Consider the following 19,073-nt stretch of genomic DNA (forward strand, 5'->3'; position numbering starts at 1 on the left):
ATATGCTGTTTTGGGTGCATTATGAAATGATACATTGTTAGTATTGCCTAACTGCTTTTGCACACATGTATCAAATTAAAAGTAACCCACACTGATAGTAAATAGAAAATATTCATCAGCAATCGCTTTAAAAATGTTTTTTTTCCCCTGCAAGCCAAAAGCCAACTGTATTTTTGATTGTTTTGGATTTTGAATCTAAATTTGTGACAGAGAGATGCTACAATGCATCTGAGTTTGTGTGTAAATAACAAACATTTAAACAATAGGAGCATAAAACAACCAAAATAAGAATGAGTAATGTAAAAAAAAGAAATAAATAAAAGTTAGAAAAAACTAAAAGGAATATATTACATTACAGCATAAAGGTCAGCAGTTCTTTCATCCATTGTCCATTATACTTTAAAAAAAAAAAAAAAAAAAAAAAAGACCTTATGAGTCACATCTGTGGGCAGATTACTCCAGAGATTTGTTCCATAAAAAAAAGAAAAAGAAAAAAGCATATGTAAATATAGTGAGCAGAGTTCAACAAACAAATGAATAAAAATAAGATAATAAAAATAAGTGAAAGTCCACAGTCTCAAAGTTGGATGTCCATTTCCCCAATGTTTTCTGGTTTTTATTGTTTGAAATTCTCAGAGAGGAGGGTATTTGTTCCACTTCACATATTTCGTGAATTATTTTTGACCTTTCAAAGACTTAAAGAATATCCAAAAACAACAATTTTCTTGGTCAATGGGCTTTTTATTTGTTTGTTTAACCGGCACAGATAATAACCGAACTTGACTGCAGGATAGTTCACATGTTCTCTGATGACTACTAATTAACAACTTTTTAAATTTCTGAAAAGAAACTCCTTCGCCTTCAAAAGTGTTAAAAGATAACTCCCAGGTTCTTCGGAAAGGGTTTTAAGGAGATCCATATTAGTATCTTTCAGGCCGTCCAGTAAGCCCTTTAAAGCCATGGTTTTGTTTCCCAGCAGCACATTAATCTGAAAATCATTTGTACAGCATTTACTAAACCTAAGGGAGCAAAACCAAAAGGCTAGGCTGAGATGGGACCTCAGAGGGACCTCACATGACCTAAATAAGCAGCTAATGAGCATCCATCCTATTTGGAAAGCTTCTAAAGATAAATAAATAAATAATTTTTTTTTTTCAAGCATCTTCCATTCCAATAAAGGCAACATGCTAACTTAAAGCAAATCCAAATTCAACATTACAGACCACTGACCGCCTTTCTAAGGACAGTTTATGTTCTATTTTCTCACCACTGCACAGAACGAAAACAGTTCCACATCAATGCAACCCAGCGAGTCTGAATGAAAAGGGCCAACTTCCCCTCAGCATTTCATTCAACACAACAGTGCTCAACTTGACTGACTGGATACACAAACAGCAACTACATACAGAAGAAAAGTGTTTTAACTGAAAGCTGTGTTCCTCGAGAGAGACAGACTGTGGAGCAGTGACTCATTTTTCCATCAGCAGCTGCCTTCTTGATTCTCTGATATTCTTCTGATAAATGATGAACACGCTGTTTCTATAACCCTTGGAAAAGAGGCGGTCCCAGAGATAAAGTCACCTCCACATACACGCCACAGTCATAGGCTCAGACCTGCATTTACCACACTCATAGTGCTGAACACCCTCATAGTATTTATAGGCATGTGATTATTATTATTATTATTATTATTATTACAGCATGTAAAGTCAAAGGAGCTTGCAAAGAAAAGCGTCTGGACTTCTTTAAGTTGCTTGAAGACGTTTCACCTTTCATCCGAGAAGCTTCTTCAGTTCTAAGGTCAAATGGTGGAGAGTCCCAGATATAACCTAGTGGGAGTAACCCCCCACAGAGGGACAAAAGGACCCCCTGATGATCCTCTAATCGCCTCACAGACATACAGCATGTAAATAGCATACAAAGTGCTTCACAACTTTTTGAAAATTCACACAAAGACACATCCCAACCTACAGTATATAAATTCATACCTGTTTACAGAGTCTCAGCTGTGATTAAAAAATTGACTACAATTTTAAATATGTGGACCGTTTCCAATAGTTGGATAAAAGTCCTTAGCGGCCGATGACTTCCTTAAGTCTAGACTCCATGGACATAAGTGTTTGGATGTTCAGTCAGGCTATCTTCAGTTGGTGTTCGTTTATGGGTATCTTTGCCTTCGGTTTTATGTTCAGTAACTGAAAAGCATGTGCTCCTGGCTGAGAACAGATGACTGACTTGGCCAATGAAGATTGTTTTGCAATGAGAAATTCTTTGGTTGTTTTTGCAATATACTTTGGTATATACATTGTCACAAACACTAGTAACTTTGCTTCCACCGTATCTGAGAGCTGATGTGGCATGCTTCTGTTCTCAAGTGGTTCCTTTCCTCCTAACTGCATGTTCGTATATGCATATTCTCTTGTTCATACTGGTTGGGACAAAGGCTGTGAGAATCTCAGAGTAGTTGCTTCAAGAAAATTAGAGAGACTAATTTAAAGAGAGGTATATTCAGTGACTGAGGCCATTAGGAAAGTATTTACCAATGTCATAAAGTAAGGGGGGCATGGGTTTGTCCCCCCCTCCAATAGGCTTCTATACAACCAAATTTCTGAGGAAATAGGAACAAGAGGAGTCACCCCATGCTGGCACTACACGCCTATCTTGTGTAGCAGCTCTACCACTTACAGGTATTTGAGAAAGTGTGTGAACAGCTGAATAAAACAAACCCAACATTAGACACACTCATTCTTGTTCTTCCTCTGACACACACAGTCTGATTCATGGACATTCCTGAAAAATGTGTGGCAGGCAACAAACAAAGCAGCTGATGAGTATTTACCCCAAACTAAACAGTGGCCAGTACATTATTACTCACAGATGTATTTCAGTTATTCTTGTGACATCTGATTACCTCAAACAAAACAAAACAAAAAAAAAATTCTGTGATGCGTGTTGTCCTGTTATATTCTTATTTTTCCCCGACAGGAAGAAAAGCTGGGCACTGTACTGCAGTATCGCAGACATTTCATAAGTATGACCCAGGGCAATGCAGGGAAACCATTAAATAAGCAAAGGACGGACTGTTGCTAACCTCTAATCGTTACAGCGTGTAACAGTAAGGAAGTCATCTATCAACTTTTGTCAGCTATGCATTCCTCAACGGTCAATAAGGAGCAGTTCGTAACACTGGACCGAGCCAAATGAGAACATGAGAACACGACGCAGTGCATACGCTGCATACTTGTCACTTTCCTTTTTCTTTTCTTTTTCTTTCATTATTGCGCTGTTAGGCGTTGTGATACAATCAGTTTCATCACTTCCTTTCTAGGCTTCTCCACTTTTTTGTTCTGTAGCCTCTCAGACTTATCTGCCCGTCCTCCTCTCTCCATCGTTCTCCGCTCGGATGAAATCGGCTTACGTCGAGCGAGCGGAGCACTCTGTTTCATCAACTCAACTTCCCCATTAAAGGACCGACCTCTCACAAAACTACTATTTAAGGGAAAAAAATACACACATGTGTGGGGGTGGAGAGGGTTTGTCGGGTGCGTGTTTGTGTGCGTGCACGTGCGTGTACATATACCTACATGCACACATGCGCGAGCATGGCAATACAGGAAATGATCCACCCCACCCCAGGGCTGGCAGATAATTTCACTGTGTCATGAAGCCAGTCCCTGTGTGCAAGTCATTTCCTCTGAGGCACCGTTACTGCTGCTACTGCAGCTCTATATTCGTCAGGCGGTGAGAGACAATGAAAAACACATAATGGATGCATAGTAGCAGTGTCCAAAATTAGCTCAATGAATCAACAGCAAAAATCCAACAACCAAGCATATTTTCATATAATAAATCGTCTTTGTGTCACATTGTAAATTTGATTTAGTCCATATTGTATGTATAATAAAAAAGATGACTACAAATTTTGAAACAAAAAGTATTTTAAATATAACACATATTTATCAGAAGTTAATCAGACACTGCCCGAGTACATGTCTTGATCACGAAATTCTGCTGATTGATGTTTTTAAAGTAAATCTCTCAGATTAGTCTTTGCCGTTTAGTGGGGGTTTATTAGGGATCGTGCCTGGCAGGTACTGGTGTGTGTGTGTGTGTGTGTGTGTGTGTGTGTGTGTGTGTGTGTGTGTGTGTGTGTGTGTGCGTGTGTGTGCGTGCGTGAGAGTGAGTTTTGTGCATTACACTCCTGATTTGTTTGAAAAAACACTTTCAGAGTAACCAAACATAATTTCTTGGCACTTTTGATGTGTTCCATTTGTCTTGGAAGTCGGATGTCGGAGTGACATTACCATCGAGATGAGTGTGTTTAAATAGTAACATGATGTAGCAAACAAACAAACAAAAATAAAAGAAGCAGGATTTATTTTGCCCCTTAGCAAGGTGGAGCCACTGATGCATTATTAGCAACACAACAGCATAGTGCTTGTTTATTGCACAGCTACACAACGTTCACAGATAGAACCCAGTCAATGCTTTGCAAATGGCTTATTTATTTAGAGTCACAAACACACTGCAGTGGTGGCACGGATTTTGCACTTTTACTACCGCTTGTGTTCACAGCCGCACAGCCCCCATTAAGTTGGGGTTTGTGGAGCGGCTCCAACTTTCCGAGTTGAAAATTCCGACTTCATCTCGGAAATTCCAACTTCCAACTTCAACTGGAATGCACCATCGGCCACTGATTCATTCCCATGATGTAAGTGTTCACTGAGGCCATTTTAATTCGGTTTTGTAGAATTCTTTTACCATTTTTAAATACAAAACAAAATATGACACCATATGTGGCTGATGTACAGGAAGACAATCCCATTGATTTTATTTTAAAAGTCATGGCTGCCATTGCAGATAGCAGATATTCCCTACCAGCTTGTTCACCTTTCACTGTTGATGCTTTGCACAGTCTCTCTCGATCACTGTACAGACTGACTCTGTATTCTGGACTGCAGCTGGCGATAGATTCTCTCTGTCAGGCCACTCTAACCAGAATCTGAAACTGCTGGAGACATGCGACAAGCTCACACCATTGTTAACCGGATAAACATTAGTAATACTAGTCTGCAGCGTCAAACCCCAAGAGCCTCACTTGAGATGAGCCTATTGTTCGATTATAGATTTGTCACAAATTTAAATTCTTCAACAAAACTGTCAGAAAGCATAATTTTCTTGCATACGATACTTTTATGATAACGGCAGTTGCCTGAGCATGCAGGCTGGAATATGTTAGTGTCTGTTAACAAATCAAGTGTATTCATTTAGGGTACTGTGTGCATAGCTTAAGTCATTTTCAAAGGCGAAAGAACAGCCCACAAAACCACGACAGGCTCCGTGAAGTGACTTACAATCAGTCCTGCCGGCTATCTATGATAAAACAAGCAGCACTGCTCAGCATTTTCCACCAGAGACGGACACACGCCTGAAAAGGCCACACATGCAGCAAATGTACGTGAGATGCATCCTTTTTCCTGTCCATGCAATGAAAGCAAACATGCACGATACATCTTCAAAGTAAGCAGAATGTAAGTGTCATTCACAAGTTCAGAAATTAACTGCCAGTAACCTGTCACATATTGTCAAAGTGAAACGGCTCAAACAGAAGACTGGAGAGAGAAAGCTCTACACCCAAGCCAGCACACCGTAAAAGATCGAATGGAGAAGGAATTCAGTTTTGCAGATTTCCAACTTTGGACATGAAAAAGTTGACAAAAGCTGTTTGCTGACAGTTGCCACGAGAAATGCAAAGTAAACACTGGTAACGCTTGGACTGGCTGCAGGCACGTAGCAAACATTCCCCATTTACAAGCTGGACCTCATGGTGATATATTTTTCTTATCCTTGTCCTTTCTGTATCCCTCCTTTAAATAAGATGAATCAAGTGTGGGGGAGGTACAAATAAATGTTACCATGGTGATGATGAGAGGCTCCACAGCGAGAGTGATATTATGTTGGTAGACACGCATTTGGTTTATTTTATTTTGTTTGCTAATTGCACCAGTCCACTTCAAAATGCTTTCCTGAACCACATTTATAGTAATTCTTACACTGCAGGATTAGCAGTAACCTCAAAGGTCATGCATAATAAGCCATTTAGTGCATTGGAGTTACACAAGGGAAATGACTGCAAATAGCTCTTTCAATTAACTTCCATTACTATAAAAAAAATAAAATAAAATAAAATAAAATAAATGTAAATGCAAAGGCGACTGGAAGTCTGTGGAAGCAGCATTTCTTGAATATTAAATAAGTGGTTAAGTCTCTGGGGGAACGAAGCTGCATCAATAGTTTTAACTTCAATGAATTTGAGACAATAAACAATAAACAGGTAAATATATAACCTTACTAATAATGACAGTCACTAAAACCACAAAATACTGACAATACTCGTTCCTCATTCCTTTAAAATGTGACATAAACTGCCATTTCTGGTCTTCATTTAGTCGTCTCCCCCCCTTAAAACAGGAATGTGTTCTAAGTCTAGTACACAGGCCTAGAAACCAGTCAGCAACCTCCTACCAGCCACCAATAACAAAGGCAATTTGTTTGTTCCCCAACTTTTTGGCAAATGGTTACTGTCTCTGCAATATCATTTGCTAAAGCTCCGATAAGGGTCCTGAAGACGGTTCAGTCACACACAGGAGGGTCACCTGAAAACACAATGTGTATATCCTGACTGACTGGCAAGTGGTTGCTTGAGAAAAAAGGTCACAAAGAGGGTGATGCACCAAAAACATCCTTGCAACTCCTTTGGTCACTAGGAGATTGCCACAGTAGCCCCCGGTTATAGAAATAAAGCATAACTTTTACTGTAAAGGTGAACAGTCTCCATTTGGTTTATGTTACGTCTTTTTTGTTGTTGTGATTACAATTGTTAGCAACAATTGTAATCACAAAGAGGTTTTTGGTGCAGCACCCTCTTTGCCAGCAATTTCTCCTAGCAACATCTAGTAGCCAATGGGGTTATTGACTGGCCTCTAGGGCTATGTGACTGATGCCTTGCAGTCACTAAGTTATTTTTAATATTTAATTTAATTCAATTCAATTTTATTTATATAGCGCCAAATCACAACATAAGTCGCCTCAAGGCACTTCATAGATACAGAGAAAAACCCAACAATCATATGACCCCCTATGAGCAAGCACTTTGGCAACAGTGGGAAGGAAAAACTCCCTTTTAACAGGAAGAAACCTCCGGCTCAGGGAGGGGCGGCCATCTGCTGCGACCGGTTGGGGTGAGAGAAGGAAGACAGGATAAAAGACATGCTGTGGAAATTTACTGCATTTAAAATCATACATGTTTATTTTTTACATTCATGATTTTGGACGTTTTGGTCCTCTGTATATATAGCCCTTTCGGATAACTAATGTAGTGTTGGCTTCGCTTAAATTAAAGGGAATGTTTATTTCTGTAATAATGAATGTGAATAATTACAGATTATCCAGTCAGTTTCTTTAGCACACTTTGATATATAGTGGGCTACACTTCCTTGTAGAGTTATTAACATCCTTACAGTCTCCTTGAGCTGATAGGAGTATCTTCCCAGTCAGGCTTATCAGTATGAATTGCTATGTATCTATTAGATGGCTCTTTATCTCTGCTATACTGTAATCCAGCCCGTGGGTTATGGCTCGTCGCATAGCAACTCCTGCAAAATACAAAGAGCTGAGACTGGTTGAAGTCGCAGGAGGCAGGCATTTTATAAGAGCGCTGTTTCGGCACATTCTATTCTTCTCCCTTTTTATTTACCCAACCTGCCGCTGACAGAGCGGTTGTTCTCCCCTCGCCTGCTTCCATTCTTTATCACCCTATAAAAAGCCACGTGGATCCACCAGTCAAGAATGCAATGATGTTAACCTGAAAGAAGCTAAAAGCAGAAAAGGAATAGCCCTAACTATTAAAAGTCACAACCTCCCTCTGCTCCACTTTTAGTCCACTCCCCCCCACCACTCTTCCTCTCCTCATAACCGTCTCATCACTAGGCATGTGGAACAGAAAACAAGCAGCACTGCTCTGAGCTTTAAAAGGATTGAGCAGAAAGTTGATGTTTTGATAGAATTCCAGCAGTTTTAAAAATAGTTGTGTGGATAAATGGTGGGCTGGCCAGCCGGGCAGAGCGAGGGGACCTTGCCAGGCAGAGCCCATAAACTCTTCGAGAAAGACAACAGCAGGAATCCTGGGTTCACAAATAGCGCAGCTAATGTCTCCACTGGGAATAACAATTACTTCTTGCTCCTGAATTTGACATATTTTTGTCTCATGCTCCTGCGCCCTCCCCACGCTTTATTATTAAGTACACTGAGGAATGTGCCAGGAAAAAAGGGGCAAGGGAAGACTGCTTGCACATAAAAACTTAATCTCAAATCTTATAATAACGATGTTCTGTCAACCAGCCATTCTGCTGTTTGACATTTAAAGTCATGTTCTATCCATTGAGCACAAAGACTGCATTTGTGCAAGGCACACTTCATTTTGGCGGCAACCTGTCACAATTCATACTAAAATGTTGTTTTTACTGACAATTAACCCAAGGATTACATCAAGCCTGCCCTGGTTAATGGCTACCATTTTCCAGCAAACTGTTGGGCCTCAAGTCTCTGAAAAAAATTCCTCTAATTAAGCAATCCAAGAGGGAAACCGAACCCTTTCCTTAGAATTCAGAAATTCCTTTATTTTAAGTCTATTGCCACAGACTGTATAAAAGACAGACATAGTTTCTTAGTTTAAGAAGTGAAGCCAACTTAGAAGTTTCCTTAACCTGCATTCCTTTTAATGCCAGCAGGATGTGATGCCTGCAGTTGCAAAAATTACTTACAAAAATCTATAAGTAGTAAATGTTTTGTGTCATACTGAGTAAAATGTTCTCTGGCTAACAGCTTTCGACAGTCAAAGCCACCACGCATTCAGCACATCTGGTTTGAGCAGGAAACAGCAGGATGGCAACAGTGAAAAAAATGCTCTTCAGAAGCTAACCGGTGACAACGTGGTGGCTATTTCCATATGTTCTCACATTTATAAAATGCTTTTCTGGCCTTTTCTAACCTCTTTAGGCTACAAGTTACATTCTAGCTGTGCATAAAGTGTGTTATTCTATACATTTCAAGTACTTAATCTACTACACACCCACAGCCAAACCATACATGTGTTTGGACTGCAGAAGGAAGCAGGGTTCAAATGAGGCGAGTTGCCTGTGCTAACCACTGCACAACCATACCACCCAATATGAGGCAAATTTAAATTACAACACACACACACACACACACACACACACACACAAACAAAACAAAAACATAGCACTAAGATGACATCATTAGGCTTAGATTTTGTTTCGATCCTTTGGCATGTCTATGAGTACATTTGTATATAAATATTTTTAGTATAGACACAAACCATTTCAATTATAACTGCCAGCTTCAACACAAACACTCCCGGTCTAAACTCGAGTGCGAACATACGAATGTCCTTGTTTGTGTTTACTAAAGGCAGTGAACTCACTGACAATCTGTAGCTGTTTGGTAATGAGCTGTATAGCTCTATTGTTGCTGCTGGCTACACACAATGCAGGCTGTGTGTTGCTAAGATCAACTGAATAAATGTTGTTTGCTTGTGAAAATGGACACTAATGCGTATCTATGAGTGCCCGAGCCTGTGCATAAGCATGTGTGCATGACAGAAAGTTTGTGTATGCGTGTAGGAGGCTGTGTTTCACCAGCAGGTTGTGATGGAATGATAAGGCTGAGGCCAGATGGATTGTGCGTTATGCGTGGGAGCCTCCTGTTCTCTTCTCTGCTCTTCTCACTCACACCCTCAGTTGAAACTAAAAATATACCAAGACTCAGGTATTAAACTCCTCAATGCTCGCGCCACCGGGGGAAGATTTTGCACAGCATGACAACAAAGTCAACAACAGGATTTTTGCCGTCACTGTTAACCACAAAGCCATTTGCATAACTGAGTTCATGACCTTTACAGTTTTGATCGGTGTGGGAACTGAAAGTTCTTCAAAAGTTAAGTCTTCCTGCAGAGCAGTAAGATTCAAAAACTATGCAGGAAGGTCACAGAACCTGAGTGCTGCATTATAACCAAATCCTACTTTAAGTTAAAATATCAACCACAGTCTTTATGTCTAGACAAAAACAGCAAAGAGATTAAGGTGAAATCTCTGTGTGCATACATGAGAACCCTACACCACCGTAAACACATCAATATCTCAGATTTCAGCTTTGCTTCTAGTCCAAATGTCATATTAAGGAGAAGTCTGGTTTATTTCAACCTGGCAGACTTCTAAATATTGTGTCTGGAAGAGTCATGTTAACTTTATATTCTCTGTTGTGGTGACTGAGGGAAATGTGGACTCAAAAAATATGACAAAACTGGCATGCTGGCCCAATCACTACCAGCGTCTTTTGTTATGTGTGTGTGTGAGGCTGACTGAGTGTGGCCATAGTGTCAAAGTCCTTCCAATTCTGGTTTAGAGTAGGCTCAAAGTCCACAGAAGAAGAGCCAAATCACATGGATGATGACACAGGGAAGACAGAAACGCAGGAAAATAACACAAAGTTCCTGTAACACAACACAACTCAGGAAACTAGTACTGTTTCCTGCCCTCATGTTTGATGCAAAGAGGGGGGTCATTCCAATGCCACAATTGGAAAATCTCCATGTAAATTTTGAGAAAGTCAATTCTTGTGCTTGCATTCTTCCTCATTCTAAACTTTCTTCTCACATCCCTGTTGGACAGCTCCTGACTCATATCTTGTTCCATTTGTCTGAGGCATTATATAACATGAAATCAAGGTGCTGAGAATTAGGTGTTTATTAATGTGTGGGTATTTTAAGGTGTGGACTTTGATTTTTGTTCAGTTAGTAATTAATTTTTTACAGCTGGCTAAGGAAAAGCAAAATGAACATTCAAGATTTATCAGAATTTATTTAAGTAATGGAATACAAAGTATAAGTGTTTGCATGAACTGCCTGCAAGTAGTTACAGAAAAACAGGTGATTGCTGTCCAAGATTAGCTCTAATCTTTTCGACTTGAGAGCAGCCGCTTCACTAGAGATTTTCTCAAAAATGTGTCCAACAAACTGCAACACGAGAAAAACAAGAGCAGGGGTACAAATGTGATCATTAATTAGCTACAGTACTGAGGGCAAAGATCCATCTTCAAATATGATCTGGCATCAACTGCAAAGAACATATTATATATAGTTATAGACTTATGATGTTAAGGGAAATGACTGTGTCACTTTTTATCAACTCTGTTGTATTTCTTGCACTAATGTTGCAATTTAGCTTAAAAACACAGTCTGACTCAACCCACTGCCTGCTTTGATGAACCGCTGTTTACAGTGGTTTCAAAATGGTCACACTGGGCATATCATATCTGAACTGCAAGTGAAAAAAAAAATAACAGTTTGAAATTGTATATGGGACACTATATAAGCAAAAAACAATTTACCTGTGATAGGGCAACACTGAGAAGTGAACATCAACACACAGATGTATAAAGTTGTATTCAAAATACATGCTGTGCAACACAAAACAATAATAATTTTTCCAAAATCTAAACTTGCTCCCAAATGTAGAGCAACCCATTGAGTGTCCAATGTATAGGAAACAGCAAATGAGGAAACAAGGAGGTTCATTTTGGACAAAAGTTCATTCTTGGCCAGGTTGGGTAACTTCCTGGGGTTCTCAGAGTGTAGCTGACAGGAAACCACCTGTCTGACACGTAAATCTTTAACAACCAGCATCATATTACTTTAATCACCAAAATTAATGAGATGCAACATGTCAATTAGTTAGCTTTATTAGTGTAAAAAAGGCAGGTGTTGGTTTTTGCCCTTATTTTGCTTTTGTGCTAAGCTACGATCTATGGTATTAATGATCTCTGCAGGTAAACATGCAACATTGACAACCAGCCAAACATCCGTGTTGTAATGCAAGACATACACATTATAATTAAGTAGAGGACCCCTCTACTCCCCGATTTGCGCCTGCAGACATCCCACGGTTGCAGAAAGCCAGCAGAGACCAGAGTGTGTCCTTGCAAGATGAGCTTTGCGGTTAAACACCACGCCTAACAATCAGAACTCAACTACCAGACGACCCAGTTCCCTACATCAATATTTGTCCTACTCCTGGGTTATTTTTTAAGTTTATGGAAATCCCCTGTAAAGGCATATGCTTTTAAGTTCAGCAACTAGATGATGTTTGCTAAGCCAATGAATAAATAATCAGAATTAAAATACTGACCTAAATAAATACATTTTTAAATTTCCCCTACTCTTTTTCTTTCTTACAGGCCTTAAGTGTTTTTTTATTTCCAAAAAAGCCTCTGGTGGGCCATGTATGGCTTTAATAAACAAGGAAAACCCTTATCATGTTTCCTAGCTCTGACCACTAAAGGAGACCAGGAGCTGCATAACTGAAGTGAAGGTTGACATTTTGAGACTGCTGAGGGTTTGCACACCCAGAAGACGCCGGGTCTTCTTCACTGGAGTGGAGCGAAAAACCAAAAAAAGACCATGGAGAGGCCCGGCCGACTCACCAGAGGTGGTGTGGAGCCGAGAGACCGGCTTGTTTTGAAGGAAAAAAAAAATTGGCTGGGGCCACCATCCCCAGTGCCTTATAAGGCAGTGTTTCTATCCAGCTAGCACACTGAAGCCGGGTCTGGTCTGCTGCTGCTGTTTGCCTGAGAGCAACTCAACTACACTCCAGAGAAGAAGCCAAAACTCAGGTTGACAAAGAGGGGATATCATTTATCCCAATAGCTACAGAGGAAGAAAGTCTAGTGTAGGTGAGAAGTGGAGTGACAATAAGTTAAAGGGGAGGGGAAGAAAGAAAAAAGCTGAAGAAAATGGGAGATGAGAAGACAAAAAAATTAATGGAAAAAAACAAAACAAAATGAAGCATATACGAGTAGGAATAGGGAGAGAAAAAAAGGGCGTGAATAACCAGTACTAAGCAAAAGAGACAGCATATGTATTAAAAGGCTTTCCCAACTAATGCTGAATAAAAAGAGCATCACTCCAAATGATCTTAAAAGAAATGGACAGGGATTGCCCCCCAGAGATAAACTGGAAGGCATCATACAAGCTTTTAGCTCTATTTCCCATATCATTCACACATAAGTGCTGTGCATTAAGTTATCTGCACGCCCTGGGCCTGCAAAAGTATGAAAACACAGTTAACATACCTGCAGTGTGTTTAACAAGCCTGAGGGGAGGGGCTGAGAGAAAAGTAGGGCCAGGGAAAAGAGATAAGGCTAGAAAGCGAACGGGGAAAGTGCAGGCAGGACAGAAGTCTATGGAACTTTGAGCCCCATGTATGGCTGCCAACTATTTACTCAGTGAGGTCATTTCCTTTAGGACAGCAGAAACTTGAGTGATTTGCAAATAACCTGTCCATATTTTAGTTTTGTCTTTTTCTTTAATTCCGGGAAAGGCCCCATCTTGTGCTTGCTCCTTAACAATCACTGCCTGTACTTGGAGCTGCCAAGTTAAGTCCTGCACTTCAGTCAGCAGTGGTGTCCTGCCAAATAACGATCCCTACCGTTTGCACAAGGGGAAGGTTGCTGAGACTTGAGGTTACGCTTGATCGAGTGCTGATAGAGGCAATATAGTGATCTACAGTTTATATAACCAGAGAGTGGGGCGGCATTAACGCATCATTTAAGTATTATTTTTTCCCCTGGCTGTTCTGTGGCTGGATTTACAGATAGCAGCAGCTCTGCCCCATCTCATCACAAGAGTTGAAGATTGACTAAGGAAGGTGACCGAGTTTCCCTGACAGATGCTGCACATTCCTCCACGTCAGTTTTCCTTATCCTAAGGGAAGCCTGCCCACTGCTCCTTAAATGCATTACCTTCATGATCACTTAAAAAAGAAAAGGAAAGGGGAAAAAAAGCACAAACCTGAAATTAATTACCGAGTTTCCTTCACTAAGCTGTTAGTGAGAAGAATAAATAAAGGGTCCACACAATGTGGCTCCCTCTGGTACCGTTGCCATGCCACAATAACAGGGGATTTGTGATTCATTATTTACCAAATATGAGCCTGTGAGCAATTATCTAGGCACTTTAAGTATGCATGTTTTTCCTTCACCTGCAACCCCCCCCCCCCCCCCCCACCCCCAAAACCCAAACAAAAACAAGACATATCTTAGCATTTATTGTTTGTGTGCATGCGTGTGTCTGAACACACCAAGCAGCAAAACTTCTTGATCCCAGCGACAGCACCGAGGCTGCTAAAAATGGAAAACCGCAGCCTGTTCTCTCCTACGCATGCTTCCCACTCAACTTTTGTCTCAAACACTCAACACCTCTCTCTCCCCAGCTCATGTGCAGGAAGTAAACACCACCGGTGGTCAAGTTATGCCGAATTCTTCCTCAGGACTTGACCAGGATTGCCTCAAGTTGTATGGAGGGGGGCGGGAGAACCCCAGGGGAAGGGATGTATGGGAAAGGGGGGGTGGGCTGAGTCAGAAGGGGCCCATTAAAAGGGGTGAGGTGATGCTTTTTAAGATAGAGCTGACAGTGTGTTTGCACTCTGTCACATCCAGTTAGGGGCCCCAGAAATTCAAACACCACCCTCTAACTTTAAAGCTAAAGTAGGCAACATCACACAATGTTGGCTAAAAGTTACAGTTAATAGGTCTGAAAATAGCTTGGGATTCCAGCTTTCCTAGGGTCCAGAAAATAACCGAGATCTAAATTTATTTTGGGAGAACAGAGCTGATCTAAATTGTCGGAAGACCTCTTTTCCCATTTAAGCCCAAAGTCGTGATATACACTGGTGTAATGGAAGAATTTTTCCACTGCCTTATGCAACGTTAGGTCATCACAAAACTTAAAGACAGACACATTTAAACAGTTTCAATTCTAATACATCAGTCCTTCGCCAACTTAGAAAGCAAGAGTTATTTGATTGTATCAATGGCAATAATTGCAAACGCTATCCTTATTTGGCTCAACATCCATTACTTCTGGGCCATCGTCCATACCCTGACAATCACTGAGCTGCTAAAGAAATCACCAGATGTGGGTGGTTAATGAAAGGTCTGCAATCAGGCAAGTCCATCGTCTGTTGGCCCAAAAAAAAAAAAAAAAAAAAAAAATCTTTCAATTGTACGTCACATAAGCGGCTGTACAAACAGGTCTGACTCATCCCCGCACAGGGTAAACACAGGGACCTGAGACATCGTTCACAATCTCATAACTTCTGACCACTTTACCTCTGAGGAAAAAAATTCAGGGAATGCACCGTCTCACTCCCCTCTCCCGAGGAAAGCAAAATAGAAATGGTTGCCAGGCTGTAGGTGAATAAGAACCAGCGTGTTGATGTAACAGCACACGGACAACCAGATTAAACAAAGATTACTGGTATGATTTTTTTTTAAGGGAAGATAAACAAGAGTATGCAGATGCTACTGTGCTGATATTACACAGCATGTTCAAATTTCCTTTTTTTATTGTTAGTTATGTGGAATCTGCGGTGTGAACTTCTTCTGGCTTCTGAAGTGGGGTGTGCTGGGAAAACTTCGAGAACCAATGGCCAAACTGGAACATCGTCCCAGATCGCTCAACAAAAAGGCACTGACATTTATACCACAAGGGTTTTGGATTATCACAGAAAATAAGCTCTGTGGCAAATTGAAAGTTTATGATATTTACATTTTTCTTTTCTTCAAATGGAAAAATCTCCATAAACTTGCACCAATATGACCACCACGAAGCAACTGTGTTTGCTGTGATGGCATTGAAATCCAAAAACAACTTATGTGGTCTTACTCAGCCACTTCCTCTTGTGGTGCCACTTTGGCACTTATTAAAAGAACAAAGCTAAAGCAAATAAAGAAGTAGTCACCCAACTTGAAGAAAAAGAAAAAAGCTTGCAAGGGGGAAAAGGGGATCAGACAAATGACACATTATTAGAAATGAACAGGGAGACTTTTGCAGATATCACCCGAGGGAGATATTAAACCACAAATACCCAAATCAGTTGGCATCAAATGATGGTTACCCTGTCAGCTCCCAAGTGGTCAAAGTCCGAGAAAAGTCTGATTATCCCAAAGAGAAAACAGCAAGCGAGTGGTTGTCATGGTCAAACTACATAGATTATTTCCAGCAGTAAGAACACATCTGGCTTGGACAATCTCCCATTGTTTGCTACATCTGAGAAAAAGCTCTTTTGGACAATGACCAGACATGACTCTTCCCATGCTACATTCATGTATGTATAAACACACACACAGAGGCTATCTTAAATTTGAGGCCAATATTCAAATGGGGGGGTAAGATAGCTGTCAGAGAAAGACAAACATGATAGATTTTACATGCCTCTCAATTCTAATCAAATGCAATGCTATATGTAAGCACCAGAGCGTACTAAAATCCCACCCTACAAAACAGAAATATTCAAATCAAAATGATCTCCAGTCAGAATCTAATAGCAGCTGCTGAGAGTACAATAGACTAAACACATACTCACTGTTTTACCTCTTTAAAGTTAGTTTTTCTCCTTCAGCTACAAAGATATCATGAAACTAATCTTCAATGATTTTCATCATTACTACTACTACTACTACTACTACTACTAAGGGACAAAATTCCAGTTTCCAGAAGACTATATTAATTAACTGTAAAATTAATTAATTAAATTAATGAATTAAGCTGGTGGGCAAATATAGAGAACCGATTTAGGCAATATCCAGAAACAAAAAAGTAAGCCATTCTCACATTGTTCATGACACTGACATGATATAACCTAACACTTCCAATAACTTATATATTTGTTTTCCTTAATACTATTGCTCGTTTATTATCTTGTCACTTATTTATATTCGGGAGGTCAAAGGGGAAAAACAAATGGAAGATGAATACAATTTAAATAATAATTAAGTGGAACTTCAGATAAAAATCTACACATTTACCTGAGTGGTTGAAACAGTAGGAGATACGCAGTTTTACAACTTCATACTAATTGTTTTCTTCTCATTAAAATAGATAAATGTTAGGTGGTACAGGAGTATGAGACAAATTTTCATATTTTCTTCTACTTTAATTTTTAATTTAATTCTAAACACTGTTATTATATATATTTTCTGATATTAATTGCTGCCAATATGGTTTATTGGATTTTTGGCAGACTGGGTCCTCCATAGCCAACATCCTATTTGAAGACTGCAATGGTTCTGTGGTTACATCTGGGACTGATAGGACTACAGTGGCTTGGTGGGCCCATATGTTATCTAAAAATATTAGTCTCCATGAAAACACCCAGGGGAGCTATCTCAAGTAGTTAATCCTAATCTGTAGACAGGCCTCAAAGAGCCCCAAACTGCTCTGTCTGCACCCAGATTTAACTATTAATCAGGCTTGTCTACAGTGTCTCCACCAGGCGATAACACTTAAATCATAAACGGCACCGTTTTAACATGAAAAGGTGTTTAAATGCAATTAGCTCACCTGAGGGCGTGCATGCGTGCCTAGCCATTCAGCGATCAGACAACATCATTAATAACCTATGAAGTGGATCCCACTTGACTCACCAGTAAACTTTCCAGGTTTATGGCAGATCTGGGGTCTCTGATCATGTCCTCCAGCTTCTTCAGCCGGGTTTCCATCCTCCTCTCGGCGCCCAGCGACATGACTGCGCCGTCGTTGGTGGTTAAAAGTTGGGTTTTAAAAACTAATGAAGAGGCTTTTCCAAACTGTTTGAGTTTACATGTGAACCCTCTTTGTTCCTGGCTAATGGCCGCAGGCCTGGCGGAGCAGCCTTTGGGCTCCCAGCCCACCCAAATCGCTTCCAACAGGAATGGTGTGCACAACGAGGAGAAAATATTCCCAATGCTTCCAAAAACATAAAACTTGCCAAGTGAGAGGGGGCCGTCAGTTAGCAAACCCGCCCGGCTTTAAGCTAGGAATGACGACTTGAACTATCACCTCTCGTTAAGTGGAAGATGCATTTTTTAAACTTGGCGATAAAGTTTGAATTTACCAGCAACAGGCAGCAAAGCAGGGCGTTTTCTTTGCCCCCTTTTTACTCCCCTTTCCTTCTGGGTTTCGACCGCTTGGATTTTTTTTTCTTCCTGGACTTGCTATCTTTAGGAGGGAAAAAATCCGCTTCGTTTCACCCCATTCAACAACGCTTTAGCCCGTTAGAAGTGGAGTTTATCCTCGGTGCTGCCACAAGTCCTCCGAACGGGTAATAACGTCTGTTCTCCCGCGCTGAATTTTTAATAAGCACTCGCTCGCCTCTTCCTGGATTTCTTCTCGCATTTTCGCATTTGTCCTCCTCGCTTCAAGACGTGGACGCCAAAAAAAATAAGTTTCTCTCGCAGAAAAAACTCATCCAGCAGCTGAATTCCTCACCGTACACTCACATCTACACACCAACACATACGGAGGCTGTACTCTCGCACTCTCCGCCCCCTGACATCAACACACACACACCGAGGACTCAATTACCCATAATCCATCAGTCCTGCCCTCCAACCTGGATATAGCTTGAGATAAATTTCTCGTGTAATCTTTTAATATCAAAAACTTTAACTCTTCTCTTTAGTAGGTCAAAAGTATCCATTCTTTGTGTAGTTCATAACTGTAATAAGTTTATATTTTTAACAATAAGTACGAGCAAGACAACCACAAAGATGATCAAAAGAAAGTACACTCTTTTCAAATTCTAAGGTTTTATATAATAAAAATAACTAGCTCGTCTGAGATTTTAGAATTTGGCAATACAGCTTCAGATGAACTGGGAAACATGACATATTACACCATGTCTTTATTTATTTCGCACAAAATAAGCTGAAACACAATACAATATACTACTTAGGGGAATTCCTAGTGCTGTCACAGAAGCTGTCTTTGCAAAGAGTGAATAAGATAAGATGACAAATTCCTTTTTAAAGTAATCCAGTCTGCATTTTAGGACTTTATATCTTCTATCTGAAGGTGACAGTCCACACTCAAGATGGAGGATATGTAACAAGTTTGGCAGGATACAGGTTTCTCATAAATGAATTGGATGGAGAGGTCCTCAGTTTACTTTAATTTTGCC

General features: G+C 40.2%; 1 protein-coding gene across 4 annotated transcripts in view; it reads right to left on the reverse strand.

The window, feature by feature from the left end:
- rock2a (rho-associated, coiled-coil containing protein kinase 2a) overlaps nucleotides 1-18,462 on the reverse strand; it is a gene marked incomplete at its 3' end in the record, with an annotated part of 44,733 nt that extends 26,271 nt beyond the window's left edge. For all 4 annotated transcript variants that reach the window (XM_082516710.1, XM_082516709.1, XM_082516708.1 and 1 more), the window contains exon 1: nucleotides 17,560-18,462. In XM_082516710.1, the coding sequence (XP_082372836.1) occupies nucleotides 17,560-17,658 (99 nt within the window). In that variant the 5' untranslated portion in view covers nucleotides 17,659-18,462. The remainder of the gene's footprint in view (nucleotides 1-17,559) is intronic.
- Between the last annotated feature and the right edge of the window lie 611 nt (nucleotides 18,463-19,073).

This window comes from Aulonocara stuartgranti (genome assembly GCF_965226115.1).
Source record: "Aulonocara stuartgranti genome assembly, chromosome: 19".
In the NCBI taxonomy this organism is placed as follows: Eukaryota; Metazoa; Chordata; class Actinopteri; order Cichliformes; family Cichlidae; genus Aulonocara; species Aulonocara stuartgranti.